The sequence below is a fragment of the Sceloporus occidentalis genome, unplaced genomic scaffold (assembly GCF_023333645.1).
Source record: "Sceloporus occidentalis isolate IW3139 unplaced genomic scaffold, rSceOcc1.0.p SCAF_6, whole genome shotgun sequence".
Lineage (NCBI taxonomy): Eukaryota > Metazoa > Chordata > Lepidosauria > Squamata > Phrynosomatidae > Sceloporus > Sceloporus occidentalis.
This window is the reverse complement of record NW_028316986.1, coordinates 142,072,142-142,088,666: the sequence shown is the minus strand read 5'-3', so window position 1 is coordinate 142,088,666 and position 16,525 is coordinate 142,072,142. Positions and strand designations below refer to the sequence as shown.

General features: G+C 40.6%; 1 protein-coding gene across 6 annotated transcripts in view; it reads right to left on the bottom strand.

Annotated features, from left to right (window-relative positions):
• Nucleotides 1-2,932: 2,932 nt before the first annotated feature.
• MLIP (muscular LMNA interacting protein) overlaps nt 2,933-16,525 on the bottom strand; it is a 66,128-nt gene continuing 52,535 nt past the window's right edge. For 2 of the 6 annotated variants that reach the window (XM_089531135.1, XM_089531134.1), the window contains 4 exons: nt 11,496-11,549; nt 7,978-8,140; nt 5,631-5,667; nt 2,934-3,243 (listed from right to left, as the gene is read on the bottom strand). In XM_089531135.1, the coding sequence (XP_089387261.1) occupies nt 7,979-8,140; nt 11,496-11,549 (216 nt within the window). In that variant the 3' untranslated portion in view covers nt 2,934-3,243; nt 5,631-5,667; nt 7,978. Of the gene's footprint in view, nt 3,244-5,626; nt 5,668-7,977; nt 8,141-11,495; nt 11,550-16,525 lie in introns of all 6 variants that reach the window. The other 4 variants (XM_089531137.1, XM_089531133.1, XM_089531131.1 and 1 more) reach the window with 4 other exon arrangements.

The window sequence follows — 16,525 nt, the reverse complement described above, 5'->3', positions numbered from 1 at the left end:
TTTCTTATGTTTTTAGCAAAGAAGACTACAGTATGTACTCAACTATAAATCAAACTGAGCTATAAGTCGAGGATAGATTTGGCTGCCAAAATTATGGATACTTACTTTGACCCATGGATAAGTTGACCCAGGTTTTTTGGGCTGATTTTTTGACAAAAATTTCTAGATTTATACATGAGTATTACAGTAGGCCTTTCTTACCCTCTCTCCTAGATCCTGTGTGTAGGTGGTGGTGGTGTGGGAGTTGTTGTTGCTCACCTTCTACTTGCAAATACTAATTACAATTTTACTATTTTTCACATCTCCCCAACACCTGAGTCGGTCATGTGACCACTCTATGAACTCACTTCATCACCACAGGCCAACGGGAAGAGGTTTTAGATCCCTACGACCCACAAAGGCAAAACTGGCCAATTGGTCAATTTCCAATTGATGCCTAGGTTGGCCTCATTAGGGTCATGCAACCTGCTGGTGATGTCATGGCCTAGCAGGAGTGACCTCCGGTTGGAGCAGGGCTTAAGAGCTTAAGGATCTCTCCCACCGCCTCAAAACAGTGGGCTATTTTGACAGGAACTACACAGCTCTTGAGCTAGCATTGTGTAATCATTTGATTGACCAGGGTTCAAATCTCCACTCTGCCATGGAAACCCACCCATTGGGTAACCTTGGGCAAGTCATACTTTCTCCACCTCAGACGAGATCAGGCGTGTTCAGGGTGGTATGATTTGGTGAAGGAGGGATTTTTAGTTAATTGGTTTTTATTTAGACAGCTGAAAGAGAGATTTACCCTAGATAAAAAAACGATTGGATTTAACCCTGAAGCTTCGGAATTTGATAAGATTATCTTTGGTAAGCCGGTGGGAAGGATTTCTAGACTGTATAAATTTTTGTCAAAGCTTGACATGCATGAAGAGACGATTAAACCAATGATGGTAAAATGGGCTCAAGATTTGGGAGAAACAATCCCTTTAGAACAGTGGGGAAAAAATTGGAATATAAGATTGAAATATACATCATCTATTACCATTAGGGAAAATTATTATAAGATGCAATACAGATGGCATCTAACCCCCTCGATACTTGCCAAAATATACAAAAATTTAAATCCGACATGCTGGAAATGTAATAATACCCCAGGGTCCTTTATTCACATGTGGTGGTTTTGCAGCTATGCAAAAAAAATTCTGGAATATGATACATCAGAAAATCCAACTGATTTTGAAAGCAAAATTCCTTTTAGATCCCAAAATGTACTTATTAAACATGATAATGAATGTGAATTTGGAAAAAACACATGGGAAATTGTTATTTTATATGATTTCAGCGGCAAGATTACTTTATGCTTTACATTGGAAAGATAGACAAAACTTAGCATGGGAGGACTGGTTCATGAAGCTTCTGGACTACATGGAAATGGACAAACTCACATGTTTAATGAAAAACCTGGACTGGAACAAAACAAAAAGTTTGGAATCCTCTTATGGTATATATGAAAAAAGAAAATTTAATCTCTAACTATGTTTGGTAAATAAGATAGTTACATTTATGTTGAATAAAATATAGATATATATGTAATCAAAGCCCAGATGCAACCTTATAGAAAAAAACAGATGTTTAAGTTAGTTTATTATTACATTAAGCTTGTATGAAACGTCTATACATATATTGCTTAAATGTATTAGGATTAATAGTATGACAGAAACATGTCCCCCCTCTTCCTAGGAAGTCAAACTGTTTTTCGTTTTGCTGTTGGCGTTGATGGTAATATGTTTTAATTTGTCTATGTTGTGATGTATGTTTGTTTGTTTGATGTAATTTTTATAAAACTTTCAATAAAGATTATTAAAAGAAAAAAAATACTTTCTCCACCTCAGAGGAAGGCAAAGGTAAACCCCCTTTGAACGACTCTTGCCATGAAAACCTTGTGATATGTTTGTCTTAGGTTCATCCTAAATTGGAAATGACTTGAAGGCACACAACTACCAGGCTTTATGGAGATTATCGCACAGGTAACCTGTGCCAGAATAGACACAGACTGTAACCATCTGGAACAGATCTTACTGCACAGCTGGGAGCCCAGGCAATAGGGAGCCTGTATCCAACCAGGGCTTCTCCTGCAACTTTTCAAGAAGAGGAAAATCCTGTTTTGGATTTCTTGTGTGACAATTTCCTACTACTTGCAGTCTTCTAATCACATTGACAGTGAACATAACTACAGCAGGCTTTCCCCCACCAACCTAGAGGTCTAAAACAGATCTCTTCTGGCAGGCCTTTCCAAATTAGCCTCCCCTCCTTAAGCACAATAGCATCTTCTCTCTCCTACTATAGAGTCCTTTCCTCTTTTCCCCAACTCTGTTGATTTTATCATTATAACGTTTTATATTGTCATTTATTTAATTTTGTTTTATAATTTGGGATGGGAGGTTGGGAGGGTGATAAATTTTAATTGGATTTGATATGTAACACATTGTTTTTATATGTTGTAACTCGCCTTGATTCCCTGTGAAGAGTCAGGCTATAAATAAGTCATATTATTATTATTATTATTTGTGTTATAAGGTCCACCATGAGAAGTCAGTAGACCTGCTCTCTGCCTAATCTGATTAGGAATTAGATGAGGGGAAGTGCCCAAACAGAGCAATAGAGTAAAAAAAATAGCATTACATTTAGAGACGGCAGTTCTTCCATTCCATCTCTTCCACTTTTCTGAGAGTCTCGGGTACAAGTGGTCCTTTGTGGCATGAAGAATATGCTTTGTACTGAGTAAGCTGCAGCAATCATTGTCTATGCAACTTGATACTGTTGTCTATGCAACTTGATACAACCCTCATATAACTGTGCAGAAGATATTCAACAGGATAGGATTGCAGACAAAAGGTTCTGACTGGTATTGAACACTAGACATCACAATTGGCAGGGAATGCTTTATGCAACAAAACATTCAGCTTTATTTCATTTCAGAACTGAAGTAGCTTTCTTTAGAAACGGTGCTCTTTTCTTTACATCATTCATTAAAAATCCACTTGGCAATTCGAGAGATTGCATGGAGATTTCTGCAGTCATTTCAATGTTACCATCATCCTATGTGATGTGCTACCAATATTTTACAGTTCTTACAGGAGATGCAGGTGGGGAACAATATTAACTGGCAGCACGTCAGTTTTCTTCAGCATGGATTTCATGTCAGCCTTGCACCAGACTGTTAAGTATTCTCTACAGTTAACATCTAATTCTAATCAGTGTCTAGAAAAAAACAAAGGAAACAGAGACACATTAATATGGATGTCATACAGTGAGCTTCTTATAGTCAACACAGTATATCACTATCCAAATTTACAACCATTGGTGATGGAATGATAAACATCCAGTATTTTAGCATGCCAAGAACATACAAATGCTTGTATAAATTATCTGTAGAATGTTTGCAACACAGAAGTTAAGTTCACAACACTAAACTCAAGCTGAAGTCAAATCTAACATTTTTAAAGTGAGGTGGAACACGACTTGAACATCTACTCACTACCCTGATAAAGTAAAGCTCAGAACTCAGTGAATGTGTGTTCCAATGTCACCTGTGATTCAAGCAGCTGCAACCTAATCCTATGCCCTTCCCTCAGCTTCACTGATTGTTGTTTGTGGAGGTCAGAGAAATTCTGACTACTCACATCACATCACACATTTTTCTAGCTGATGCAAAAGACAACATGGTACATCCCACCCCACCCGCTACCACTTTCCATGAAACCCAACTGAACAGCCTGGTAAACACTGGCAATGAAATAGAATGTGTCCACACTGCACAGTTATATCAGTTTGATACTGATGACTGCATCCTACAGAAGTGTAAGATTTGCACTTTGGCATGGTATGCAAAATTCTGTACTGGAAAGCAACAGTTTTCTCCCCTGAACTAGAGCTCCAGAGCTTTCTCTAGCAGGATACTGTAGGATGAAGCCATGACACTTAAAAGGCTATCACTGCTATAACCACATAGTGGAGATACCTGCAAAGCATCTTCCACTATACCTGTCAACATCGGACTAGTTTAGAGAATGGAGGACAAGTTGTGAGACTTGCCCTCCTTTAAGAGTGGGGAAAAACATCTTTGTAGGAAATGCTCAGGAGAATGGGGAACAAACTGTTGCTGCTGTTCTTCCAGGATCTGCTGTATGAGGCCTCACTCTGCCTAATAGTAGGATCTGTCCTGTTTTTACATGTTTTGTTGTCAGCCATACATCTCTAGTAATGTGTAGTTTTGTCCCGAGATGTGTAATACTGTGTAAAAAAAAAGGTCGTGTGGGTCCACAAGAAAGTACTTGGTGTTGCACCTAGGTTTATTCACCTGAGTGAATAAACTAAATGTATTGGGCAAGGAAGGAACAAATCAATGCATGGACCAAATGCATGGATCAATCTTTAATTCTTAGTCTCTTACTTTGTAGAGCAGGGCGAAACAACTGACCCATTGTAAGATGCCCATTCACTGCCAACACTTTCTAAATTATATGCACACAAGAAGAAAACACTGTGTTCAAAAGTAGTGTGGCGTAGTATGAACATCTGTGAGCAATGAAGCTTTTATTCAAATCTAGCTTCAGTCCTGATGTGTCCTTGCATATTTGGGGGGGGGGGGGGGGGTATAGCCAATGGTGATGGATGATGTAAGCTGCAGTCCACCAACATCTGGAGAGCCTCAAGTTGCTCACTCGTTTCCTCAGGACAAGCCACTAATTATCTTGGCTTCAGCTGGCCTACATAATAAGGTTGTTATAGAGATTAGTAAGCTCCTTTATGTGATAAAGTCTTTTCAACATTTTAAAAATACCATTACATTCTAAGGAGCTTATTGCATGGACAAAAAACCCAACTGTACCCCAATGAGATGCAGCTGGGTTGCAGGATGCAGGAGGGAATTATCAGATGTAATTTTCTGCCAATTCCACCAGGCGAGTGCAGCCCAGCAGCATCCCGGGTCCCAGGCACGCTTCAGAGGCTGCTTTTCAAAGCTTGGAGCTTTGCAAGTTTGAAAAGCGGACTCTAAACATGCCTGCAACCCAGTATGCAGCCAGGCTGCACTCACCTAGTGGAATCGGCAACGAATTACATGCGATAATTCCTGCCTGCATCTCGCAACCCGGCTGCATCCCATTGGCATACAGTCACCTGTTTTGTCCATGCAATAAGCTCCTAAGTGAAAGACTTGTACCAGCCCTTTAATTTGTTAAATGCCTAAAATTCCAAAATATTTCATGGGTGCACATTTGTATTGCTGTCCAGAGCCCTGATATGCATCTTCTGATTTCCACTGTGCTTCAAACACAAAAGCAAGTGTACAGCCCTAAAGGGACGCATTGAAACAAATACCGGGGGGGGGGGGGGTGGTAGGGGTGCTGTAAACAGGACAGCAGTATGTGTCTGTGTGACACCCATTGCTTTAAAAAAAAACTGGATTGTGGTTTGCAAAGGCTTTCAGAGAATTGAATGTTCTGTGTCAAATAAGAATAAAAGGCAACATAGTATTACTGAACAGATGCACATAATATTTACTACAGTTCAAAGCCAGTTATGAAATGTTTTGAATATCACTAAAGCAATAATAGTGATTATATCAAGAAGGAAATAATACCTACGTTAGCTTCTAGATATCAAACCCTTCCCAGTGGCAGCCTATATCAAAGAAGAATGAAAGAGAGAGAAAACAATAAATAAGTACACAATGCCTTGTTGTGGAGTTCATTTCTATATGCTACTGTGATGGCTGCTGGGTTTTTTTTAAATGAGGATTATACACTAGTCCAGAGGTAAAGAAAGTGTGAGTTGCCTGAGGCTCCCAATAGTCTTCACAATTGTTTGTTTTTTATTCAGATCAGTTTTTCACACATGTCCTCCTAGGAGTGTACCATAGTTTGCAATACTATGATATCCATCAATTTTTCCTTCTGCTAACCCACTTCTATTGCATTGGCCTCCACTGGTAGGGGGGCAAACATACAATCTAATAGTGTCAGGAGGACACACAAAAAGTTTAACTAGACACCTTTTCAGAGGGAGAATCCAACTATTTTGTGGGGAGCCCTGTTTTTTCTCCCATGGTTAGCTGCACAATAAATGTTATAACACAAGTAATACTTCTGTAAATATGTGATCATCATTTTCAAAAGAGATTGCCTGTAGAGAATGCACTGCAACATCACAGGGAACATTCAACTACTATGATGCTTTTGGTGGTGAGGGGATAAAGCCTATTATTTTATACTGAACGCTGGGCAGCCCATAATTATTTTTGAGATCCTGGAGATCAGAAATGGATGCAGTACTTTATTAAGGAGCAATAACAAGAAGTCCAGCTTATCAGGTGCAACTTATAAACACAACTCCATCTGAAAGACACTCCGTATATTTGTATTTGGAGATACTGACAGATCCGTTATCTGACGTGTACATTACAAGGGGTTGCTGAACCTCTCTCAACTAAAGCTTTTATGTTTTCATTATTTATGCTTGCCAGCAGCTCTGCAGTCAGAAACCTTGTTATTAGTTGCAACCATCTCTTCATATTGTGAATGTAATGCATTAAGAACTCTCTTTGTCAGGACCAAGCAGGGTGAGGGGCAAATGGTGTGGTCCATTCAGTCTGCATTAAGCAGACAAGGAACTAGAGAGGCAAACAAGGAACTAAAGAAGGCTCTGTCTCTATGTCTGCATCTGCATTACAGAAATAATGCAGTGTGCCACCACTTTAACTGCCATGACTCCATGCTATGGAATCTTATGATTTGTAGTTTGGTGGAGCACCAAAGCTATCTGACAGAGAAGGCTAAATAGGTCACAAAATTATAAAACCTAGAATTCCATAGCATTATGCTCCACACTGGCCCAGGATCAACCACAATGGCAGCCAGATACACCGGCACATTGTTGTCCACATGGACCAGCTGGCTGATGCTTCATCTGCTTTGCTGGCCCATCTCCTATTTCCAAAGCTATCACTGCTGCTTTCTTGTGGACAGGAGGCATTCCAGGGTTTCCTGGTACCCTGGGGTTTCCCCGACTTTGCTGACTTCAGCACACAGTTGGGTTACAATTGAAAACCACAGATCCTCAGGGTAGGTATGGCATTTTTCACTGGTATAGACAAGCCCTTAGAGCTATGCTGGGGCTGTGACAGAAAAGCACTGAGCAATCATTTGGGTTGAAACTCCTGATGTCTTACACCAGGGTGGGCAACTGGTGACCCTCCAGATGATACTGACTCAGGCAAGCAGGAGTAGCAGGTCAATAACATCTGGAGAGTGTCAAGTTGGGCACCTCTGCCTTATATGGCTACATAAAATAACATCTGGAGAGTTGTTATTTTATGTAGCCATAAAATAGTTGTTATCTCCCTCTTCCTTTCCGCATCAGGTACAAACTTTTGCTACTCACCTTTAAAGCCCTGCATGGGCTGGCCCCTCTTTATTTAACTGATCTTCTCTCTCCCTACATCCCTACTCGCACTCTCCACTCTGGTAGCCAAAGTCTCCTCTCTCAACCCAGGATCTTCTCTGCCCCGTCCCGGATCCGCCCCTTCTCTCTTGCTGCCCCTCATTCCTGGAACCTTCTTCCTCTGCATGCACGGCTCATCACTTCCCTAACCAGCTTTAAGGCTGAGCTGAAAACCATATTGTTTAGGGAAGCGTTCTCAGGGAATTTGTCATTGTCATCTGGCTGTCTGATAATGTTTGATGTGATGTATCTGCTTTTATATTTGATGTTTTTAATTTGTCTTTTCTACATGGTAATTTTATCTATTCCTCTATTTAATTGTTATTATCTTAGAGTGTATGCCTTGGGCAGGCTTTTATATACTCCTTAATTTTACCGACTTTGTACAGCGCTGTGTATAATTACAGCGCTCTAGAAATAAAGTTTAATAATAATAATAATAATAATAATAATAATAATAGGTCAGATAATCAAGAAAGTCTTTTGCTATACCTTAGCAGGGTTTTTCCAGACCATTCCCAAGGTCTCCTCTGAGTAGACATTGAGCTCTGCTGTGAGGATTTTTTTCATTGCCTGGAAAGTTTTCTTTTCTTCCATCTTTCTTTTCTTGGTAGAGTGGTAAATACATGTTGTCTTTTATGATAGCAGAACAGAGCTGTAAAATTTGCATTTAGGAAGAACACTGTTACTCAGAAGAAAACACAAAGGTTTTTTGAGCGCTTGTGTTTGAAAAACAAGGGAGGGGGGAAACTTTCAGCAAATGTGCATTGGGGATGAAATGAAAGGTTTTCTATAGAGCAAGGATCTTTTCCCCCAAGCTGGTGGGTGACATGGCTGGCAGTTTTGGCAGGAAAATAGAGGCTATTTAGAAGGCATTCATCTATTTTGCTAACTAGAAGCAAGCTTTTCATTTTGCTTTTTATACAGCCATGCTAAAAACACAGCATATATTTGGGTGTAGGATATGAAGACACATTTCAGCATATGTGGTAAGAAACTGGTAAACAATTAGAGCCTTGACATTTTCCTCCAACTCATGATTGTTATCCCTTGTAGAAACAATTATTACTGCTCATAATAAGACTGTGGAGAGGTGTACTTAAAGTGTCATTTCTCAATGGAGAGAGCTACAACAGATATTTGTCATAAGTAGTTGTTGTGGAGAAATCATTTCCTCCATATAAGTGGACTTGACACCTTGACTACTGAAATATTTACAGCTTCTTAAGGACTTGGGCACTACAGACCAGAAAGTAACACATTATTTTTGTTATCATTTGTATGGCATTTTTCACTGGCCCAGAGGGACCTTGAAACGGTGGTACACGCTCTGGTAACCTCTAGATTGGACTTCTGCAATGCGCTCTACATGGGGCAACCCTTATATCATACCCGGAAGCTACAGCTGGTACAGAATATGGCAGCCAGGCTGGTCACTGGTACTTCCAGGACCAGCCATATTACACCTGTGCTTAAAGATCTGCACTGGCTGCCTATTCGCTTCCGGGCACAGTACAAGGTGTTGGTGATTACCTATAAAGCCCTACATGGCTTGGGCCCAGGATACCTGAAGGACCGCCTCTCCCCATACATTCCGCCCTGCACCCTCAGAACTTCTGGGCAGCAATTACTTAGGGTTCCAGGGGCCAAACTCTCCTCTACAACGAGGAGGACGTATTCCATCGTTGCCCCGACCCTTTGGAACACGCTGCCCACAGAGCTCCGCTCGGCCACCTCCTTGGCTCAGTTTAGAAGGGACTTAAAAACCCTTCTATTTCGAACTGCATTCCCCGAGTGAAGTCCTAGATGCCTTCCTCCCTATGTTGTCGGCAAGATGGATGGCTGACCGGGATTTTTAAGTTGTTTTTAATATGTATAATGTATGTATTGTTTTTATCATGTTGTTCACCGCCCTGATCAATGGAAGGGCGGTATATAAATAAACATTTTATTTTATTATTTTTATTTTATTGATTTATACACCATTTTTCTTCCTAAGGAATCACAGAGACTCACAATCCACTCCACAACATGAAGTAAAAAAAAAAAAATCACAAATTACAAGGATTTTAAAAATGAATTAAAAGTAACTAAAACTACAGTTTACAAATGTCTGCTCGAATACCAAAAAAGTAGTACAAACCAGAAGAGGAAAAAGACCAACAAACAGTAAAACATGTATCTCTTTGAGTAAGTTTTAACTGTCATCTAAAAGACATGAGTGTGCAGGACAACTAAATTTCTTAACGGAGGGAATTCCATAGCAAGGGTGCCACAAATAACATATTACAAACAACTAGTTCTTTGTCATTTATACCCACACACACTGACACACATACACTGCACTAGCCAAGGCATAAGTAACATTACATGTATAACACAATAAGGGATAATTTCACTCCCTTTGCAATGTAAATGTCTTAGTTAATTTTCAAAGAAGTAGCCATGTTACTCTCTTGCAGCATAAAAAAAGATGAAGGAAAAGGGATGGAAGGAATGTGGCAGTACAGCCGGGCCTCTATATCCACGGATCCAGGGATTCAAGCATTCTTGGCTTGACAATATTCAAAGCAAACACTGATTTTGCCAAATGCACCTGAGGAAGTAGGTTTTTGTCTATGAAAGCTCATGCTGCCACCTTCTTTCTTTCAGTTAGTCTCAAAGGTGCTACAGAATCTCTCTGCATATTGATTCTACAGACTAACATGGTTATATTTTTGAACTGATTTTGCCATTTTAGATAAGGGACACCATTTTAATATATATTTAATGGGACTTGAACATCCATGGATTTTGTTATCCATGGGGGGTTCTGGAACCAAACCCCAGCAGAAAACAAGGGCCCACTCTACTTTTAAGATGAATTAGCTTTTATTTTTGCATCAGCTTTCATGGCTATAAATCTAATTCAACAAACCACAACAACAGACCAACTGAGGCCCAGGAAATTTTTTTAAAAATGGGAAATAAATGGGAAGTGACTTCTGCTCTTTTCCTGATGTTAAATAAAGACTTCTCCTGGTCCTAAAATTGCCCAGTGTGTGTGCGTGCTAAAATCATGGCAAAACTACCACCACACCCCCTAGCAACTATCAGTTTCTTTTGTAGGGGGTGCTGTGGGGAGCTGCAGTCCTCCAAGATCTTTTGCAGGACTAATGTGGCCCCTTTTCCTTCCACACATGCCTATCCCTGCTCTAAGCACACACACACTCACCAACACATCCACAAATATACACACACACAATCATTTAATCCTGAAAAGAGTAGTGACACAGTCATTAACAGATCGTGTCCGTGATGTAGTCATTTTTTCCTACTGCTTATGATGAACCATAGCTTGACCACTCATATCTGAAAGATGGGAGTGGTATTTTGACTTCTAGGCAGATCTGTGACATTTGAACATCTGTCTGGCCATGTCCGCACGGGCCAAATAACATGTCTTACCCTCGATCAATCCAGATGGTTGGAGTAAGAGCAAGGCACAACAAAGGCTTGTATGATAATAGCACATGGGGGGGAATTGGTTGCTGTTGCCTCCACAGGAACATAAAATAGACATATGCATACATTTAGTTTATCTTACACCTAAATATGCCACTAACTGGATGCAAGCCAAAATGTGTTACAGTTGCTAAGAACAAGACTCATACTCCTGGAGGTTTCCAAGAGCAATGGCTTTGTTTTGAAAACAAATTGTGGGGCTTTTTTCTTCTCTGTGTGTGTTTTTACTAGAAGTTTTGGGGGAGGAACATTTTTAACAGAGATGTGGCCAGCAATGTGTTTGGGAGATGAAAACTGATACAACTAAAGTTATCCACCCTCACATATAGTCAAGGAAGTAGTGATACCCATACTAAAGACTATATTTGCAGGTGTCAGCTTGTTCACTTGTGAAATCAAGTAGTCATTGTTATTCACATTCACGCTTCTGGTTTTGTTTTTTTTTTCCACTGCATTGACAGAAACAAACCTGATTTATAATGTAAAAGGATGTTCTGTTCTATTACCTCTTTAGAGCTGAGTGCTTCATCTTCTGGAATAGGTACTATTGGATGAGTAGGCTGAAAAGCAGAAAAATGTCAGGAACATTACAGGGCAGGGATGGCATTTAATAGCATAGCCTGACAGGCACTTGGCATATAGGAAACAAAAGGTCTTGGCAATGAGGACAAATGGATGGTACCCACAAGCAGATATGCTCATGATCCCTATGAAATATCTTCATGTTTGAGAAACTACTCTTGACTACATTAAAATGCCCTCTTTATGATGTGCGTGTGTGCTATGTGTAGGATAGGTTTCCATAGTCCAAAGATGCTGACACTGTATGTAGTGCTTTGCTGTGTACACAAACAAGCAATGCCTGCAATGTTGGGGGATCAGAGTTAGAGAATAATTCTCTCTCCCAGCCCAGAAACTCCATTTGGACTAGAGATGAGTAGCCTCACCGTCACAGAATTCTTATCAGGGATCCCAAACTTGAATTCAGGAGGAAGGCTAGTTTTCCACTCTTTTCAACAGTATCTCCAAGAGCAGTACTTTCCACAAGAGCATGAATCAGGAAGGCATACTCTCAAGGGACATCAGGACAAAATCTGCTTCCAGTCTCTTCTGCTCCCAGCCATGGAAAATTGAAGCCTACCTGTCTGCTACCTGTATGGTTCTACAGAGACCTAGATGTCTAATTTAGTCACTATCTGAAATTGCTTTAAAGAGGAATTCGACAGATTCATCTGTTGAATCCCAGCTATTTGAAGAACTGTATCTTCCTATATGAGCCCATAAGAGTGCTAAAGGAGAGACTCTTCTTTCTGTCCCGCTATATTCTCAGGCTCATTTGGTAGGAAAAAGGGAGAGGGCCTTCTAGATGGCTGCTCCCAGACTTTGGAACTCCCTACCTAGGTAGGCTAGAATGATTTCCTTTTTGCTGTCCTTCCTCTGGCAAATAAATTCATTCTTATTCATTAGGCTTCTATAAATTTACTTTGAAGAGGTTTTAATGGCATTCTATACTCTTGCTGGTTTATATATATAGGCTTTTAATTAATTTTAATTACTTTTAACTAATTTTAACTTTACAAATTATTTGTTTTAATGCACTTCTATATTTAGGCTTTTCACTGATGTTTTTGCAGGTTTTTAATCTGTAGTAAAGTGCCTTGAGTCCCATTGTTGGGGAAGAGGGTGGGAGAGAAATGGATTAAATAAATACATAAATAAATAATCAACCAATCACTCCAGGGACAGGAAAAGGTGGTTCTCCAGATGTATTTGGACTACAGCCACCATAATTCTTCATGCTTGATTGTCATGGTTAGGGATGGTGGGAATTGTGGGCCAAAAAAGAAGAAACATCTGGAGAGCATGTGAGTTGCTTAAGGTCACCCAGAAACTATTCTCTCTTTGCACATCTGTAAAGGACATCTCTCGATGTCCTTTCACAGGCACCTTGAAGTGGAGTGGAACATGGAGAAAATACCATCTCTTCTTGGCAGCACAGCTGATACTTTATGGGAGACTGTCTGGCCTGCCCTATTGGAGATCAGTTTGGTGCAGCTGGGAACAGGGCTTCCCAGATGGATACAGAAAAGCTAGTTCTCTGTAGGACACCCAACTGTTCTCAGCTCTGCTGCCAGTAGCAGTCTTTGATTCACAGCCAAAGTTGAGAACTACAAGTCTAGTAACTGTGTAAATACCCTAAAGGGACCAAATCCCATCTGATCTTGGAAGATAAGCAGATTCAGCCCTGGTTAGTCCTTGGATGGGAGACCACCAATGCATACCAGGTGCTGTGGGCTATATTTCAGAAGATGGGGCTGGCAAAACCATTCCTGAGTATTCCTTGCCTAAGAAAACCCTATGAAATTCATGAGGTCGCTATACATCAAAGGTCAACTTGAAGATACGTGCGCGCACACACATATACACACAAAATCTAGTGAACATGTATAGAACCAATTCTGGAGTCGGTAATGGGCTGGATGAGGGAAAACAGGCTCAGCTTGAATCCAGAGAAAATGGAAGTACTCGCGATAGGTTCTCCTGGCCCAGGGATGGCGGTGTTTCCACCTGTCCTGAACAGGATCACGCTCCCCGTGAAGGACTCTGTACGCAGTCTGGGGGTGCTCCTTGACTCATCGCTCCACCTTACATCTCAGGTGGATGCGACGGTCAGGAGCACCTGTTATCAGCTTCGGCTGATACGCCAGCTGTGTCCCTACCTGAGCCGGGGGGACCTAGAAACAGTAGTACACGCTCTGGTAACCTCTCGGTTGGATTTCTGCAATGCGCTCTACATGGGGCAACCCTTGTACCATACCCGGAAGCTGCAATTAGTGCAGAATATGGCAGCGAGACTGGTCACTAATACACCTAGGACCATTCATATAACACTGGTCTTAAAGGACCTACATTGGCTGCCTATTCGCTTCCGGGCGCAATACAAGGTGTTGGTTATAACCTATAAAGCCCTAAATGGCTTGGGCCCAGAGTACTTGAAGGACCGCCTCTCTCCGTACAATCCGCCCCGCACGCTCAGATCCAGCAGGCAGCAGCTACTAAAAGTTCCAGAGGCTAGATTGAACAACACCACCAGAAGGGCCTTTTCGACCTCGGCCCCCATCCTCTGGAACGCGCTGCCTACCGAGCTCCGTTCAGCAACCTCCCTGGCCCAATTCAAGAAGGAGCTAAAGACGCTTCTCTTTAGGCAGGCTTATCCCTAAGCCTCTGCCTTGTGAGTCCTTCCCCCCTCTGTTAAGTCCCTTTGTTAGTTCCCCTGTTAGCCATTGGTGAGTCATCTGTGATTTGGCACAGACTATTTTTACTGTATTGATGGTTTTAATATGTTGTTTTAATAATTGTATGGATGTCTGCTGTGAACCGCCCTGATGTTTCGAAGGGCGGTATACAAATAAAGTTTATTTATTTATTTATTTATTTAACAAAAATCTTTCCCTCCCACACCATCACCACTACACCTCACGCTTGTCTGCATTAACTTTCCTCTTGTTTCATATCTGAAATAAGCTCCTGGCATCATTATTTCCCAGACAGAGATGTGTAGTTATCAAACAGACTGGCACAGTAGCTGCCACTGAGGAAAACTGTGCAACAAATTAATTGGAGTTTTGTTCTTTTACTGGGGAGGGAATGAGTTGTTGTTTGCTTTTGGTATTTTTCATGGTACAGTAGATCACCTGCAGTCATTCTCAGCAGTAATCTGGGGTTTATAAAGACTGCTTTTGCAATAGGTGTTCTTTTCATTTGCAACAGGAGTTTCACAGCCTTGACATCAAAGTGTACCATCTGGCAACTGGCAAAAACCATAGCAACAACACTTTATAATTCCTTTCTTATCCATGTCATTTCTGCCTTAGTGAATCAGTTTCATGTTTACCTCTTTCAAACATTAATTTGTTCTATGCCTTTAAGAAAGGAAGAACTATTTTGCCCTGATTCCTATGAGGAAGTAAAGTTCACAGAAACAGTGTATTTTAAAAGGCAATTGAAGCTGTGCAATTGTTTTTATAACTGCTCTAAATACAGTCAAGGTTAAAGGTAAAATAATGCTGAACAGAAGCAGAGGAGAGAGGATTACTTATTATCAAGATAGGTTTTTTGGGGGGGAAATAGATATAAGGAGTTGTATCATATTTATTTTATATGGCTCATGTCCTATCGTTTTTTCCATGAAAGCCGTTAGATATTGCTACAGTTAAAGATAAAATTATAACAAACCAAAGCAATTTCTATATATTCTATATTTTACTTCTTTACTCTCTCTCCAATTTATCATATTCAATAATTAGAATTTTGATCTCATACATATAAATACCAATTGGAAATACCATTTTTCCCTATTCTCATTAATTTTAAACCAATATTTCCTTACTCTTCTACATTTCCACCATAGGTGAAAAAAAGTTCCACTTAATCTTTAGACTTCCAGCAATCATCTTATATAACTTTATACAACTTTGTTTGGAGTTACATACCAATTTTACATCATTTTATGAAAGTTCTCTTTAAGATTATTTGAGCATGTAAATTTTAAACCCTTATCCCAAATATCTTCTTTGGAGTTTTTTAAACAAAGTGCTTTGATTGAGGTTTCCTGCATGGCAGGGAGTTGGACTGGAAGGCCCTTGTGGTCTCTTCCAACTCTACGATTCTATGATTTGGTGATGAAGTGAAACTGGCTGTATAGCATTAAGATCATTCTTACATTTCACAAAACTAATTTATGAATGATATTTATTTTAAAAAAAAGCTTTTATTAAAACTGAATTTTTCTGTGTGTTCAGCTAGGTTAAATATGCTAAGTTCAACAAATGCTGAAAGTCAGTTTGCTCTGCACTTTTGCTCTCTAGTGGTAAAATGAACACAGTGCAGTGCAAAGTCTTATCAATGGCAAATGGGTTCATTTAAAATGTTTCCATTAGAACACCTAGCAGTCATGCTAATGCCTGTTAAATAACACAGAGAAGAAAGAACCTTTAAGGAAAAGTCTAAGAAGATTATTGCACTGCGTTCTGAGAATGTTCCATATCATCACGTGATGAGAACGTTCCTGGAACGGATATTACTGCATTAGTAAACTAGAACGTGATCAGAATTGCATTTTACCGCACAGCGATTCCTGAAACCGTTCTGAGAACATATTCCACCAAGGCCGCCTCCGTCTCCTGATTGGCTGAAAGAATGACAGGCAGGGAGGCAGGGAAGCAGGCAGGCGAGCGACTGCAGTGAGGGAAGGGGTGTGTGTGTGAGAGAGAGGGGGGAAAGGAGGAGGGAGGGAAGGGAGGGAAGAAGGAGGGATCGGGAGGAAGGCAGGGAGAAAGAGAAATGGGGAGAGATGAGCCTTGCAAGTTACATCCCAAACCTCCTTTGCAAGGCTGGGAAGAAGGAGGAGCTCCATGCAGGTCTCTTCAAGCCGAAGGAAAGCAAGTTGCCAGGGAGGGACTGGGCCAATGGCAGAGCCCCGGCAGCCATAGCAGCTCTTTAAACCGGTTAGAAAAGAAGAGTCCTCTGCTGTCAT